General features: G+C 42.7%; 1 protein-coding gene across 1 annotated transcript in view; it reads left to right on the top strand.

Annotated features, from left to right (window-relative positions):
- LOC121917548 (heterogeneous nuclear ribonucleoprotein U-like protein 1) overlaps positions 1-15,166 on the top strand; it is a 15,691-nt gene extending 525 nt beyond the window's left edge. The window contains exons 2-15 of the mRNA XM_042443602.1: positions 2,050-2,178; positions 3,221-3,521; positions 4,058-4,131; positions 4,505-4,644; positions 5,241-5,340; positions 6,498-6,610; positions 6,824-7,090; positions 7,647-7,769; positions 8,537-8,665; positions 10,433-10,601; positions 12,000-12,377; positions 13,061-13,281; positions 13,693-13,893; positions 14,217-15,166. Coding sequence (XP_042299536.1) covers positions 2,050-2,178; positions 3,221-3,521; positions 4,058-4,131; positions 4,505-4,644; positions 5,241-5,340; positions 6,498-6,610; positions 6,824-7,090; positions 7,647-7,769; positions 8,537-8,665; positions 10,433-10,601; positions 12,000-12,377; positions 13,061-13,281; positions 13,693-13,893; positions 14,217-14,333 — 2,462 coding nt within the window. The 3' untranslated portion in view covers positions 14,334-15,166. The remainder of the gene's footprint in view (positions 1-2,049; positions 2,179-3,220; positions 3,522-4,057; positions 4,132-4,504; positions 4,645-5,240; positions 5,341-6,497; positions 6,611-6,823; positions 7,091-7,646; positions 7,770-8,536; positions 8,666-10,432; positions 10,602-11,999; positions 12,378-13,060; positions 13,282-13,692; positions 13,894-14,216) is intronic.
- The last annotated feature ends 1,962 nt before the right edge of the window (positions 15,167-17,128 follow it).

Genomic DNA, 17,128 nt, shown 5'->3' with positions numbered 1-17,128 from the left:
CTATGGCCAAGTATTCCCCAATGATTCTCTATGGACAAGTATTCCCCAATGATTCTCTATGGCCAAGTATTCCCCAATGATTCTCTATGGCCAAGTATTCCCCAATGATTCTCTATGGACAAGTATTCCCCAATGATTCTCTATGGACAAGTATTCGCCTGTGTTTCCCTATGGGCAAGCGTCCCCCTGTTTTTCCACCATATGAGCAACAACTCCCTTATGTTTCCCTATTCCCCAGTGTTTCCTTATGGGCAAGTGTTCTCCTATACTTTCCTACGGGCAACTATTCCCCTGTTCTCCAATGATTCCCTATGGGCAAGTATCCGCCAATGTGTTTCCCTATGGACAGGTATTCCCCAATGTTGCCCTATGGGCACATATTCGTCAATGTTTCTCTATGGACAAGTATTCCCCAATGTTTCCTTATAAGTAAGTATCCCCCTATGTTTTCCTGTTCTCTAATGATTCCCTATGGGCAAGTATTCCCCTATGTTTCCCTATGGACAAGCATTTTCCAGTGCTTCCCTATGGACAAGTAATTCACCTATAATGCCCTATGGGCATGTGTATTCTCCAATGTTTCCCTATGGGCAAGCGGGGTTGTCCTATGAGCAAGTACCGTCATTTGAGTATGTCCCGTGATTCCTCCCTTATGGGCTTTTATTATTAGCTTCTTCTTCTTATTATTATTATTATTATCAATGTGGTATTGGGTTGCAACTCCCATCAGCCCCAGACCGCTGCTGCTCCTGTTCTTGTTGTGTCCCTTCAAGTTGTTTCCAACTTATGGCAGCCCTGCAATGCGGTTTTTGTGGCAAGATTTATTCAGAGCGGAGGTTTGCCGCATTGACTTCCCTCTGAGGCTGAGAGAGCGTGACTTTTGCCTGAGGTTTACCCAGTGGGTTTACATGCTCAGGATTCAAATCCTGGTCTCCAGAGTCCAACGCTCAAAGCAATAACGCTATGCTGGGATGGCAAAACAAACTCCAGAGATAATCCAGTATGAGACTGCTTTAACTGCCCTGGCTCAGCGCTAGGGAAGTCTGGTTGTAAACTCTGTGGCGCCGTTTTTGTCGTGTATTAAATGGTGTGTGTACTTGTGGCTAAGGTACTGTAACTGTGGCCAAGGATAACGTCTTAACGTCTCTTCACCGAGGCTTTTCATTCAAACACAAGACGCATGGCAGTACATCCTTCGCCCAAAGGATGGGACATCATTTTCCTTTGCTAGCCTGGCCCTGCTCCAAGTAGTGCTTTAAAGATGAGGCTGGTTGATTTTTCTAGGGCAGTAGGACAGCACCAAGGAGGCTCAGGACTCAGTACAAGGTTTGAGTAGTGAAAAGCAATTCCTGATGAAAGTATCGAAAGTCCAAAACATACTGCAGAGATAATCCAATTTGAGATCCACTTAAACTGCCCTAACTCAATGCTTGGGAATCCTGGGAACTGTAGTTCTGTGAGACATGTAGCCTTCTTTGTCACAATAAACTACCATTCCCAAGATTCCCTAGCACTGAGCCAGGGCTGTTAACGTAGTCCCAGACTGGGTTATTTCTGCAGTGTGTTTTGGGCCTTATTTTGTATAGTGTGAAAGACGTGGAGCATTTTCTCTTCTCCTGCATTTCTTAGGCCAAGCTCACATATTTGGAATAACCAAGTGATAACGCTTTTCCTCAGGTGTCTTATTTCCAAACATCACTGGGATTGATGGGGAGAATCAATCATAGCATGTGAGGAGGAATGTTAAGGCAGATCTTTTCCTCTGGACATTGTGATGTATGGTGACTTTCTTTCAAACATCCACCTCCCTACTTTTTATCACGCACCAGGAAAAAATAACCACCCACTTATTTCTGCTGAAGATATTAACTAACCCCCAGCCCTCTTACAGAGCTTTGGTAGCCTTGCTAGGCCTGAATGCTTGTCTCTTGGTTATCGGAATCTGCCATTGGCAGTGAGGAAATTCAAAAGCATGCACTGTCCCCTTCAAAATGGGGTTTGGGATAGAATAGTGGCACTGAACTGTGTTCTTGTATTTCTTGTTTCAAGATGGCATCCAGGACAACAGTCACCAGGACATGCAAGGATACCAGTCTTTTGAACATTGCAACATCAAACAGGAGGAATCTGTGTATGAAAGGGCACCTATAGACCAAGATCATTCTGGCTTGCATTCAGGTACGGTTGAACATCTTGAAAATGCCTGGCCTTCACTCACCAACTGAACAGTGTGTGGTTAGCTATTGATTTGATACAAAAGTTTTGGATAGCGCTACTGATAGACCTTTTTATTTGTTTATATCATTTTGGAGGGGTTGCGGGAATAGACCTTTTTATTTGTTTGTAGCATTTTTTTGGATTGCGGGGCTAAAGGGTACTCAGCCACATTTGTTCTATTACTGGTGAAGTACACAACCTTGGGTTGAACAGGTCATGCACAGAAGGCCTGTCTGTTGTTCAGACACCATGTAGCATCTCGATAAAGAGCCATACATTGGTCCTTTGATGTGTCTTTCAATGTAGCCTAAGCCACCTAGTAAGAGTGGATGTACTTGTTTAAGTGGGAGGAGGCAAAGCGCTGCCTACTCTTTGTAGTAGATTTAGGCTTGGACCTAATCCTACTGTTACAATGAGGGCAGATGTTTGCTCCCTTCCCGGTTGTGCTCTAGATTCAGACCTTTTTATTTGTTCCTGTAGAATTCAATGGGAGAAGCAGTCTCCATTTGCAGTCTGCCCATGTCTCAGGTTCTGTGTCATGCTGTGGTTGTGGAATGATGGGATTTATAATAGGGAGAAAATGCCAGGAACTGGTAATTTGTTTAGGGCAGGAATTGGGCAAAGTGTGGCCTCTAAATGTTGTCCTATGGCAACTCTCAGTATCCCTTAGCACTGACTCTGCTGATTATAGGAGTTGCATTCTAGCAATTTTTGGAGGACCACCCAGATGCAGATCGTCCGTCATTTTCATTCTGGCTCTAGGTCCCAGTGATATCAGGCTCCTTGCAAACAGATGAGCTAACGCTCTCTTCTGCAGTATCTTACATGATTGTTGTGCTAGAGCTAGGCCACCTGGGAAATCAAGACTTAAATAGGATTCCTGTAGGGATTAAGACAGTGGTTCCTACCTTCTAGTAATGAACTGCAGGTGTTGTTTTAATTTGTGCCTTCCATATTGAGACGTCTTGTTTGTTTAAATGTGATCTGTTATGCTTGGTTGCAGAAATGAAGACAGAATTTAAACAAGAGGAATCCATGCCTGGCTACAACATGCCGTCCTCAGGTTACAATGCTCCTCCCCCTGGCTATACTGGGCCCTCTCCTAACTACAACACTCCTAACTACAATAGTTCCACGTCCGGCTACAATGCTCCTGCTTCAAGTTATAATGCACCACCTTCCAGTTATGGCACCTCAGATTCATCTCAGTCCTGGCAGCAGCAGCAGCAGCAGCAACAAGGCCGGAAGAGGCCATTTGAGGAGTCACGGGGACGAGGCTATTATGAACATAGAGAAGATAAGAGGTGCGTTTAGGCAAGTCTTTGGGGGCTGTGTTAGCTGTAGCGTGTTGCTCTTTCTCCAGAGATTATGGGGAGGACCCAGGTTTAGAAGTAAAGCCTTGGCAGGGGAATCTTAAACCCCGTGAGAAGCAGATACGTTGTGCCATTTTGCAGTCTCAGAAATACCTTTTTAACCTCTGGATTTTAGTAATTCAGAAAGGTTTCAGTGTACAGTATAGTGAACATTAGGGTTCTAATATGGCTGTTTCTTGATTGATACCTTAGCTGTAAATTCTACAATAGAGGTATTTTTATTTAACTAAAAATAATGACACTTCCATGTAATTTGATTCTGGTTACTTCCCTGTAGACCTTTACTTATCAACAGTATTAACAAGAGAAATCAGCCTGAAGAATTTAGCTAGAGATGGTTTCCAGTAGCATACTGTCTTCCATGCATTTCCTGATCCCAATTCTTTGTGAACTTATGTGCTTGCCCTTCAGCCCATATTTTAATCTCAGTGGATTTATGGATTCTACAATGTTCTCTCTTTTTCTAGGGGCCGATCTCCTCAGCCACCTGCTGAAGATGACGAAGATGATTTCGATGACACTCTGGTGGCCATTGATACGTGTGAGTTGTGGGGATCCCTCAGTTGTATCAGACCTCTTAACTTGTATTGTAGAAAGACATAATATGTCACAGCCTCTCTCATCTTGGTTTCAATTTTCTTCAAAGATCCAGCTGCTATGATGTGTTAGAAGGGTGGTAGTAGGGCCAAAGGAATGCTTGGCAAGTGACTAACCACAGCAGTAGCAACAAGTGAAAGGAGAGAAGGGAGGAATTGCAGGGTTACAGAAACATAGTTCTTCCAAACAGTTTGCCTCAAAGAACTGATCTCATTTACATACTTTTTCGTCCCATACTCTATGATTCTTGAGTTTGTATAGCTGAAAAGCTCTTCCACCTTTCTTTGACACCCCCCCCCATTGCATTTCCCTTTCAGATAATTGTGACCTACATTTCAAAGTTGCCCGTGACCGATACAGTGGCTACCCTCTGACCATAGAAGGGTTTGCTTATCTCTGGTCAGGTGCACGAGCCACATATGGGGTACGCCGTGGGAGGATCTGCTACGAAATGAAGGTAAGAGAGCGTGCCATGGAAAAACCAGCAGAAATGTAAGGGGTGTTAGTGTGAAATGTTACATACATATAATGTAGCCACTGGTGAGATGTTTGTGTTAACTGCATAGGGCCCTCGTTGTTTTTAATTCTTTTACGATTTCCTGCTACACTTTTAAATTAAATTTTATACACAAATTAGCATTAAAGAAGGCAAGTGCCAAAGAATTAAGTTAAACATTACATAATGACTTGCTTTTTCTGAAAATAGATACCGTATATTTTTATTTTGCTATTATGATAGCTAAAGTTTGTTCAGTGCCAGTTAGACTTTTTAGTTAGCTGGCATTAATTCTGTGGTGAAGCCTTGGGCTTTTTAATAAAATTATTATCCTAAGACTTTGAAGTAATTCAAAACCTCATTCAGTAAGTAAGCATTTTCTGAGCAATCTTTTAAAGCTGCCTTTGCTAAAGACTGTTTCATAGTCCCTCCTTCCTTAAGTTCCTGTTTTTGGGAGTAGAAGGCAATATATAAATACATAAAATAACAACAACAGTAGTGGAACTCATTCTGGTTACAAGATCTCTCCTGACTAGATGCCTCTCTTTTGTCCCCAGATCAATGAAGAGATCTCTGTCAAGCATCTTCCTCCCACGGAACCTGATCCTCATGTCGTGCGTATTGGCTGGTCACTGGACACATGCAGCACTCAGTTAGGTATGAGAGACTGCAGCTGATGGGTCTAGGCATAGTTCTTCACTTTTAAGTACTAATAGCCAGCTACAGTCAATTGTTTACACTAATTGGAAGAGTCCCTGTGATCAGTCCGAGAGTGGAATTTGAAACATTGTTTTTAAGAAGAGTAAAATTCACAGATGGCCAGTGCCCTCTTAAGCTGCATCCACATTGCAGAAATAATCCAGGTTGACAACATTTTAACTGCCATGCCTTAGGGCAGTGGATTTTTTGGGATTTGTAGTATGTTGTGGCACCAGAGCTCTGACAGTGAAAGCTAAACATCTCACCAAACTACAAATCTCCAAATTCCATAGCATTGAGCCATGGCAGTTAAAGCAGTGTCAAACTGCAGTATTTCTGCCGTGTGGATGCAGCCTTAGAAGAGCATTTCTACTACACCTCCATAACAGGGAGGAAGATCTGAGATGGTGCCTGAAGTTCAGTTGAGTCAAATTGTATCTAGAAGCAACATGTTACTTCTGAAAACAAGAAATCTTTTAGAATCCGACTTCTGAAAACAGGATGAGCAGGATCATGTCCAGTGCAAAGATAATCCTTAATAATGGAAGAATTCCTATTACTGGTCCAAATGGTACCAAATCCTCTTTGTTACAGGATTTGGATACATTGAAGTTAACAGCACTCTTTGGCTATAAATAGATAAAAACTCTACAAACAATGTAGATCTTAAAAAGCAACAAAGTAGCCGTGCTTTACTATGTCAATAATAAACAACAGAGGAGGAGAGAAAATTAAAATGCCAAACACCAATAATACATCTGGCACCAGGAAGCCCATAATGTAGGCACCAGGTGAGCCTCTTTGGGCAAGGCCATTCCACAACAGAACAACATCACTGAAAAGTCCCTATCTCAAGTAATCATTTACCATAATTCATTGGATGGCATCCTGAAAAATGCCTTGGTAAGTGTGAATGGAGACAATTCTTTATAGGTTTAAAAATTCAAATCAGCACTCTGAATTTGGTAGAGAAATGGACAGGCAACTGGTATTGCTGAAAAAAATACAGGGGTGTATAAGTCCAGTCAGGCTTATAGTTAGCATATCAGCTTCAGGCAATAAAATGCACTTTCTATTACTGATACCTCATGTCACTGGTTTGTTTGCCCCATTAGGTGAAGAGGCTTTTTCCTACGGCTATGGAGGCACTGGGAAGAAATCTACCAACTGCAAGTTTGAAAATTATGGTGAAACCTTTACTGAGAATGACATAATCACATGCCTTTTGGTGAGTCGGACATGTAGTATTTTGCAAGTTGCGTTTGTTTTTGTAAACAACTTGTGCATGAACAGAGTACTGGTTTTAGGGTGATACTGAGGACAGTATTGTTTGCATGGTGTCTCAGGGAAAACACCAAATCTTCAGGCACTTGCTCCACCGTTGTAATGTGTGTCCTCACTGTATTTAGCCTTAGCTAAATGACTCTCTCCATGTTCTTAGGACTTTGAGTGTGGCGATGAGATTGAGATGTCCTTCATGAAGAATGGGAAATGGCTGGGGGTAGCATACCGGCTGCGGAAGGACGTCTTGGGGGGCAAGGCACTCTTTCCTCACGTCCTGGTGAAGAACTGTGCCATTGAGTTCAACTTTGGCCAGAGGGAGGATGCTTTCTTTCCAGTCCCACCGGGGTTCACCTTCATCCAGCATCTTCCACTTTCCGAGCGTGTTCGGGGGACAATCGGACCAAAGAGCAAAACAGAATGTGAAGTAAGTGCTCCAGGAAGGGAGGCGTTGGCTGGTCAGGTGTCTAAAAGACAGGCTCTCTTGCATGGAAATGGCACATGCTAGGAGGTCTGTAGTGCTCATTCCAGGAGACTGATCACATTTATGTATGTGCCTAATTTTTGTAGGGCACTAAGGTAGTTTCCTTAGCCAGCTGAAAAGAACTTTAGAGGTGATAAATCTGAGATAGTAGGTTCTAAGTCTCCATGTGTTGGTTTATAAAACAAAATTAGAAGTAATGATCTGTACTGGCAACAGTCATCTTGCTTGAGTTTTTATTGAGTTTAGATTTATAAGGTTGTTTTGTTTAAGAGTCTCTGTTCCCTGTTCCTCCCGGACTGGAGTGGCTGTAGCCTTAGCTTTCCACCTCTGGCAGAACTTTGTATGGGTGCGAGAGTTTGAGAGCTTTGCAATCAGTTGAGTTAAACCAGTAACTATATTTATCCCTTTATTTGTAAATTTGAGGTATTGGCTCATGTCTGCTATTTTGAGTGATTAAAATGCATACACCACACGCTCAGCTGACTGTCATGTCTTTCAGATCTTGATGATGGTGGGATTACCTGCTGCTGGGAAGACCACATGGGCCATTAAGCATGCTGCAGCCAATCCACTCAAGAAATACAATATTCTGGGAACAAATGCCATCATGGACAAAATGAGGGTAAGACATATCTTTGGTGTTAGCACAAGACCAAGACAATTCAGCCTTTGTCCTGGCTCATCCTTTGTATTTTCTTTTCATGTCTGCCTCTTACCTCTTTATGTGAGAATTTTTCTCCCTCAACCAATCCATGTTCACAGGACATTGTCTTCCCTATACCTACAGTGTTGGTATTGCTGACAGATTGTAAGTGTAGACAAGGATTATATCTTTGGTACTTTTTTTGAGAGCAAGTTGGGATATAAATTAAATTAACTGGATTTTCCCATCTTACCTTTCCTTTCTGTGGGACTGCTGTAAGGTTTATACAGGAAGCATAAGCAGATCTTGAAAGCATTTGAAATGTGCTCACTAAATGTTAAGTATTGTTACCCATAACTACTGGGAGACCTTGCATCCAAGAACTCAAAAATCCCATGCCTATTTACAGTTCCTTTGCTTTTCCTTCTGCTGCGACACTGAAATATTATTGGCAAAACACTCAAATGTTGCACTTAACATCAGCCAAGCTGCAGGAAGCATTCACTTTCTTCCCACTAATATATAATCTTTGTCAAGGAGGCTTTTATATTGAGGGGTTGGGGGTATGTATCTTTTTAAGTTCCATACATCGTATGGAATTTTACATTGTTTTATTGAAATAACTTTAATTGCTTTTCAGTTTTTTATTATAAAGTTCTAAACTGTTTTTATCTGTGTGCCGCCTTGAGTCCCTTTCCAGGAGAAAAGTGGCATATAAATGAAATAAATGTTATTTATTTTCCCAGGTAATGGGGCTTCGCCGCCAACGCAACTACGCTGGCCGCTGGGACGTTCTCATCCAGCAAGCGACGCAGTGCCTGAACCGCCTGATTCAGATTGCAGCACGGAAGAAACGTAACTACATTCTGGATCAGGTACTGAGCTCTTCCTGCCTTGGAAGTTTTTCTGATTTCTTTTGAAGTTTCAGTAGCCAGGCAGCAAGCCATGAACTTCCAGAGCCCACCACCAGGCCTCTAAAATATATTCTAGTTAGTATTCTAGTTTAAAACCAGATGGCAGGTTGTCTTGTAAAATAGATACCAAGCTGTATCAACTCAGCACTTAGGTGTAAGGTTTCATGCATCTGAATATATGTTGAGGTAAGTACAGAAGAACCAGGCATATCTTCAGGAGATCGTCTTAGAAACAGTAAGTAACACAGGTAGATGACTGGTTGCTTAGTACCTTTTCACAGACATCTGGATTTTAAAATATTGGTTGAGTCCCCATCGAAGCATGTAGGGTACACATTAATGTGATGACAGTCTAGAAAACTGGCATGACTAGATGAACTATATAGCAAAACAGAATTTTGCATTGGGAAGCTTTAATTTCCCCTGTACATTTACAGTGGAAGGAATTTGAGAAGAATGTTATCTAAATGCTTCAGCAGAAAGTTACCAGTGGAGAGGCCAGGCTTCATAAAAAGGCTCCTGTGATGTGCTGAAAAAGTAAAATTATGTGGAGAGCTGCAATTTCCAAAAATATCTCAGGCTGGGTTTTTGCTTGACTGCAAAAAGAACTTTGGCGTTAAAGCAAATCAAAATAAAAGTTTCTTTTAATCTGTTTGAAGTTTTAGAATAAACACACAAACTTTTGTCTAGGTGTATCTGGTTCTCACGCATTTTGTTTCTTGCTAACATCACCAGTGTGATTTCTTCTTTAAACCTTCATTTTGGTTTGCTTGAATAATTCTTCTGGTCATCACCCCTCTTGCCTGTTGAGATCTACTCAGGCCTCAGTATAGGTAACAATTAGAGGCAAAGATGTCCCAATTTCATACATGTAATGCTCCATATGGTCTTTTAGTAGCCAGAAGATACATAAAATGCTATTAAAATTGGCTTGAGTGAGCAAAATTATTTACTCCTTTCAGCTGGAGCAATCACTAAGGCAGAAGACAGTGAGGTCTCATTCTCTTGCCCTGTTCATGAAAGTAGATCTGTAGTTGTAACTAAATGGAGGCTGTAATAGGTAGCCACCTGAGCACTGGATTCTGGAGTGAGTGGGAGGCTTGTTGGTTTTCACATCTTACATGTCAATTTCTTGGAGGCATCTCGCATCTTGGAAACAATGCAGAAACAGATGGACTGTTGGCCCAATCCAGGAGGCAGTTTTCCTTTTCTTCATTGACAAAAGAGGGTTCTGGCCATTGAATTGAGACCAGTGTTCTCTTAAATCAGCTTTCTAGACCTCATTAATACATCAGCTTGGATGAGTGCCTTCAAAAAACACATCAAAGTAGATGAATTGTGAACACTTTCCTTGTATTTATCTAAAGCTGTTTCTCCCTCAAAATGTAAATCACCCTCTTTTTGCACAAAGCTGACTCTGTTTCCTTAGTCTGGCATCCCAGGAAGGGTTTCATTTGAATTGCAAAAGCTGCAAATTACTGTGTGTGTTGCTGTTTTTATCCTGTAAAAGTGGTGAGAAATGCCTTAAAGGTAGGTTAGTTGTCAGGTGATAGCTCCCAAATTGGGTGTACAAACAGCCCCCGCTCTCCAAATATCCTTCTATATCTTTGGGTGCGCAGGGAGTCAATCTCTTACCCTGGTTTGGGGGTCCATTGCTCCATTTAGGAAGAAACGCAGACTTGACAAATAACAACCAGTTTTTTGCCTCTTCTTTGTCGCCATTGCTAGACAAATGTTTATGGATCTGCCCAGAGACGAAAAATGCGTCCTTTTGAAGGTTTCCAACGCAAGGCTATTGTAATTTGTCCCACGGACGAGGACTTAAAAGATCGAACAGTAAAGCGCACTGATGAGGAGGGGAAGGATGTGCCCGATCACGCAGTGTTAGAAATGAAAGGTAGGATCCTAGAAAAAAACCAAACACACACACAACACAAGTGATAAGGGGAAAACCCAGTGTTACTGTGTGTATAGTTTGAGGACTGAATTGAGACCAATCCTTTAGTCTTTGTAGTTCTTCCTTTTGTCTTCCTTTCACCTCCTCTGTCCCATAGTTATCACATCCTCTTCTCTACCCACCCAAAGTTGACATAAATAAGCCACCCACACCTCTTGCAAGCTGTGTTTACCACAGCAGGAGAAATATTGGGCATCCTATATCAGTTGTGTTAGTCACAAAAGCTCAGCCCACCCCACAGCTGCTGCTAAAGAAGTCTTAGAGTCAACGATAGAGGGATGAGGAGCCTGCCACCTAGCAGTTTGCTTGACATAAGGACTGCTAAATTCAGTAGGATGTACTTGGGAATAAAGATGATGCATAGTATCACAGCCTTGGGAGAAAAGGGAAGGCTTAATGCTCTTTTCCAGAGAGAACACTTTGGTTGCAACATACACCTTGCCAGTGAGCCATGCTTCCTGACCTGGAGGCAGAGGGAGGCAAAATCTCACTGGAAGTCTCTGTGTGAATCTTTCAGGAATAGGAAGGTCTTAACAGCTTGATTACCCCAAGACCTAAAAAGCCGCTCTTTAGTACAGTACTAGGAGTCTGAAATATCTTTTTGTTATTGTTGGGTTTTAGAAATTTAATAGTGTTCTCTGCTAGACAACTGGTATTAAAATATGTACATTGCCTTTGCAAACAGCCCTATGATGTAGGTTAGGCTGACAGCTCTGGATCAGGAAGCTTTTTAGCTAGGTATAGGGTCTGAACCTGGCTGTCTAGTATTGAACTTACTGCTCTCTAATGTACAGCACTGATTACTCTTTCCCCAGTTTTTGGCAAGTTAGATTAATGAGAGCAGGTTGGATGGGAAAACATTGTCTACTGTGGGTTTAGGACTGGAAGTCTGGGCTGGCATGACATGCATCTCTTCCAGTTCTCTCATGCTTATAGCAAAGGCTTCCACAATCTGGTGCCTTCAACATGTTTTGAATTACATCCCCCATAATCCCTGTAGTATAATAGGGGTTGTAGTTCAACACATCTGGGAAGCATCAGGTGGTACTGCAACACAAACTGATAAATCTATTTCAGCCTGAGGCACTGAATCCCACCCACCCCCAGCCAGCAGCATGTGGCTAAAAGGAAAGAAAGAACCTCTCACATGTACTAATGTTTGTTACTCAAGATGCCTCTTTATCTCTCTCCTTGTTCTTCCCACTCATTACTTTTTCCTCCTGTTCTCTTGCATATTTTCCTGGAGCCCTGGAAGAAAAGCCCCCCCCCTCTTTGTTCCCCACTATTTTTGCTTCCTCTTCCCTACCAACTGATGTTTTTTTTCTTCTCACATGCCAGCCAACTTTACACTGCCAGAAGCAGGCGACTTCCTCAACTCGGTCGTCTACATTGAGTTGCAACGGGATGAAGCAGAGAAGCTGGTGAGACAATACAATGATGAAGGCAAGAAGGCTGGCCCACCCCCAGAAAAGCGCTTTGACAATCGGGGTGGCGGCGGAGGTGGCGGCTTCCGTGGACGAGGTGGTGGTGGAGGTGGCGGCGGTGGCAGCTTTCAACGCTTTGATAACAGAGGCCCACCAGTTGGCAACCGTGGCGGCTTTCAGAATCGAGGAGGTGGTGGAGGAGGCCCCAGCACTGGAGGATACAGAGGAGGTGGAGGAGGAGGAGGACCAGGCGGTGGTGGCGGCGGTGGAGGACCTGGCGGTGGAGGAGGAGGTAAGGTTGTTCCATTGCAACACTGGTATTAGTATAATACCACTATGCCCATGGTGAGACTACACAATGTAGACTAGAAGTAGAAACTCTGGTTTTGGTTTTTCAATTTCATCACAAAATCTGTGGTCATGTTTCAATGATCCTATCTCAGCTTAATTAGTCATGGTGTGACTAGGAGCCTTTTGTCCTCGTTCTCGTAGTGACCACCTGAACTAGGAAATGCTAGCCAACTGGTTTGGAACAAGATCACGGCTTGATCCAAGCCTAGAAAATTTGACCTTCATAGTTTGGGTGAAAGAAAGAACTAAGGGGTTTTTGGCGATATCTGGACTAATGGCAGTGTATCAAAGGTAATGTTTGGACAAATGTGTCTCAGCATCACAAACTGAAAGAGAACTGAATGAACTGGTTCTGTTTCTGTAGAAGGCTCACAGCAGTAATAATGTATATCCAGGAAAAGTAGCTCCTGAAAATGGGAGACCCTAATTTTTGTTCAGGTTTTGCTTGCTTGTTTTTTTCTTTAAAAAAATCTTAATTATTTGTTTTACACTAACCATCTAATATTCAGTCAGAACCAAAATAATATACATTCAAAGAATACATTAAAAAAAACCTTGAAAGATACTGATGTGAAACACATTTGGCATTAGTTTGACATCTCTGCTTGTGTGATCTTCTGTCAGCCTTCAACCGCGGTGGCTACAACCAGAATCGCTGGGGAGGTGGAAACCGAGACAACAACAACAACAACCGGGGCAATTATAACCGGAACAACCAACAGCAGAGCAGCTACAGTCCAGCACGCAACCAGAACACCTATAAAAGCAACAGCAGCAACATGGCTCCCGCCCCTCCTGCACCTCCCACAAATGCTCCTCCCAGTACTTACAATCCAGGGCCACAGGTAGGGGCACTTTGGATAATGCAGAAATTTTGTTCAGGGCGGTGGAAGAGGGAGCAGTTCATATTGCCTAGAATTAGAACTGGCTGCTCTTCTCCTGTCTCCCTTTTGTCCTGCTTGTGCTATTTATTGCAAACGGTCCTTGTTCTATGCAAGTTAGGGGGTTGTGGGGTGAAAACTAACCCAAACTGCTTTGGCTTTGAATGGTTTTATGGCAATTTGGGGCAAGTCATGTGTGATGTTTCACCTGAAAAATTATTTTAAAATAGATGTTGGGAGGATGCAAAACAGGGTTTGGGGCTTGATATATATGGCCTATGGGCCACATCGCATGCGCCCTCCGTCTTAAAGCTTCTCTGTGTCTGCAAACGCAAGTAAAATCAGTCTCTAAAATAATTCATGTGTTCTCCACAGCAAAGCTACAGCCAGCCCTACAACCCTAATCCTCCACCCAGCTACAACCAAGGTGGTTATGCATCTCCTAGCTACAACTATGGGAGTGGATATAGCCAAAGCTACAGCCAGCCCCCTCCACCACCACCACCGGCCCCTGCCCCGGTCCCAGCCACACCACCGCCGACCTACAATCAGCCCAGTTACAACCAGTACCAACAGGTAGGTGAAAAGAAGCCCAATGGCTTTGAAGGGGGAGTTGCTGCATTTTTGCTATTCAGCTGGACTTAGTATTCTGGCTGTCTACTATGAAAAGGGGATGGTGTTATTATTTTGCTTATGGTTCTACTTTAAATATGTAAGGAACCCAGAGCATGAATGGAATTAAAATGAACTGCCTGCAATTTGAGAATTGCAGTGACCCCCTCTCCCCCATCTTGGCATTATTCTAAATGATGGGTGGAAATACAGATGGGTGTTTTGGGTCGGAGGGTTTCCACTGACACTTTTAAATATCATAACAAGTGCATTCCTTTTCTCCACAGTACACCCAGCAGTGGAACCAATACTACCAAAACCAGAGTCAGTGGCCCCCCTACTATGGCAGCTATGACTATGGGAGCTACACAGGCACCTCACAAGGAGGCTCTAGCGCTCAGTGATGGCTCCGTGTCATTCTTGGAAAGAGCAACTTGTTCTGCCACCACTGGCAAGTTTTTAACTTGACAGGTGGGCATTTTGAGTCTCGGGAAATCCAGGAGGGAAGTAGTCTCTCTGCCCTTCTTTCCTCTCTGTAGTTCTTGAGGGTGGCTGCATTTTTACCTGTACAGATAGAGGCATGTTTCTTTCCCTTTGTATCATACCTCATGAGGAAGTTACATGATTTCTTGTCTCTCCTTGTCAAAGAGGTTTGTTTTCCCTCCTTTTTAAATTTCTCTGATTCTGACAGGATCTGCAATGTTTAACCTCACATCTTTGTACTTTTTAGCCTAAGATTTCATCCTAGTATCAGACTTCCTGCAGTAGTTGGGGGAGGCAGCCTTGGAGCCCCTCTTAGGATTTTAACACCACCCTCTTGCACAGTTCCGCTAGTGATCATAAACTCCAGACATTTTGGAAACTCTTCCTGCGGTTTGTTGTCACCTGTCTTTGAGTTGTTTTTATCTGTCTTTTCTGCAAATAACTATTAAAAGCGGGAGGGAGAAAGAGATGGCTATCTTATGGTAATTATGGTGGGTTTTATTTTTTAAAAGATTTTTCTGTAACTTTTTATCGTGGGTCAGCAACTGTTAATATTTTCATCGAGGTAACCATTCCTTTTTGCTCAATACAGGAGAAGAGAAAATGAATGAGGGGGAAAAATAATCTTAACTGTGTAACTTTTTATACAATGTCTAAGTTTCTGTAACTTTGCACATGCTTTGTGTTGAGTTGAATTGTAACAGCTTTTTGTATTTGGAGGGGGAAAAAAGAGTGAATATTGAACTTTAAACCATTTGTCTTGTCTGTTCTTCCTCTTTTTCAAATCCTCACATTTTCATTGCAGCTTTAAAAACAAATGCATACACAAGCTACCTTCCTACCAGAGACTGCCATGTGGGTACATTCCTTTCTGGACAGGGCACAAGGCTATTTATTTGTCTTTGCCATCCATCCAAAAGCTACCTATGCCCAGCAGCTGCCAAAACCCAGAAGGAGCTGATTCTCCTTTCCAGTAGGAAGGGAAGGGAGAGGCAATTCAGACCATGAAGATCCAGCTGCTCTAGGTTTCTGGGAGAAGAAAAAGGTGGTTGCAGCCTCACACATGCACAACTAAGCTGAGATTGTTTTACTTTGTTCTGAATTACCTGCCTACTCCGTCCCAGGAGCATCTTCTAGATCTTGAGAGCTTCTGGGCAATGGAGAACATGAAACACAACATACAGAGCTATGCACATGTGTAGGATTTCAGCCCCAGTATTGCCAGATCCTCTCTGAGGCAATCCTTTCTCTCTTCAAAAGGCCTGTTTGGGTAAACAGGCCTTTACCCAGTCAATTGTTCTGTTTGTTGGAAATAAAATTGATGATGCAGAAGGTGTACCAGCTGTCTGCTCGGGATGATACATCCCACTCACAAACCTTACCTTTCTAGAGAAAGACCTAGAAACCCTATCAGTCACTTGCAGTGAAGTTTCAACGGAAGTATCTTTTTCACCTGTATGTTTTGTATCCTCCAGCAGCAGTGTTTATCTTAAAACATTTTTGTAGCATCCTTTGTTATATCAGTGATAAGGGTTTTGCAGAGAAAATCAGTTACAAACAGCAGATCTCATGAAAACAGCCTAAAAACGATAACCTGTTAAAACACCTTGATAACCAACGTTTTTGCCTGGGACTGAACTCTTGGTTGAACATCTTTTGAGGACAGCACTGAACATAGCTAGGGTGCCAGTCCCAAGAAATGTCTCCAATATAGAGCCAGCTTACAATTCAGTAGTTGTCCTCACAACCTGGGCAGTACTTAACAGGCCCAGGAAACATTTATCCTTACTTCAGGTCTCCTGCAGAAATAGAAGGTATGAACCTTTAAAGCACAGTGGAATGACTACTACACTAATGGGTAACCTGGAAAAATGGGACATCTGGTCACCCTGTTGATATGCCCTCTTTCTCCCAATAATGGGACTTGGGGTGGCTAGGAACATTTTAAACAATACAGGTTAGGAATGCTACAAAAGTTCTATGAAAGTGTAAAAATATTTCTCAGATGCTGGCGAAATGTCAGGAATTGACTCTTCTAGAACATGGCCACGTAGTCTGAAAAACCCACAAAAAACTGGATGCTGGCCATGAAAGCCTTCGACTTCACATTGTAAAATATACAATTAATCCTATATTAAGACAATTAAAAACAGTGCCTTAAAACAATAAGAAATAGGAAAACATTTCTTATTGGGACCCTTCAGTTCTAGACTGCTTTCATAGAATCATAGAGTTGGAAGAGACCACTAGGGCCATCCAGTCCAACCCCCTGCCATGCAGGAAATCCAAATCAAAGCATCCCTGACAGATGGCCATCCAGCCTCTGTTTAAAGACCTCCAAGGAAGGAGACTCTATCACCCTCCGAGGGAGTGCATTCCATTGTCGAACAGCCCTAACTGTCAGGAAGTTCCTCCTAATGTTCAGGTGGAATCTCTTTTCCTGCAGCTTGCATCCATTGTTCCGGGTCCTGTTCTCTGGAGCAGCAGAAAACAAGCTTGCTCCCTCCTCAATATGGCATCCCTTCAAATATTTAAACAGGGTGATCATATCACCTCTTAACCTTCTTTTCTCCAGGCTAAACATCCCCAGCTCCCTAAGTCGTTCCTCATAGGGCATGGTTTCCAGACCTTTCACCATTTTTGTCGCCCTCCTTTGGACACGCTCCAGTTTCTCAATGTCCTTTCTGAATTGTGGCGCCCAGAACTGGACACAATA

This window comes from Sceloporus undulatus, unplaced genomic scaffold (assembly GCF_019175285.1).
Source record: "Sceloporus undulatus isolate JIND9_A2432 ecotype Alabama unplaced genomic scaffold, SceUnd_v1.1 scaffold_23, whole genome shotgun sequence".
NCBI lineage: Eukaryota > Metazoa > Chordata > Lepidosauria > Squamata > Phrynosomatidae > Sceloporus > Sceloporus undulatus.
This window is presented reverse-complemented; position numbering and strand designations above follow the sequence as displayed.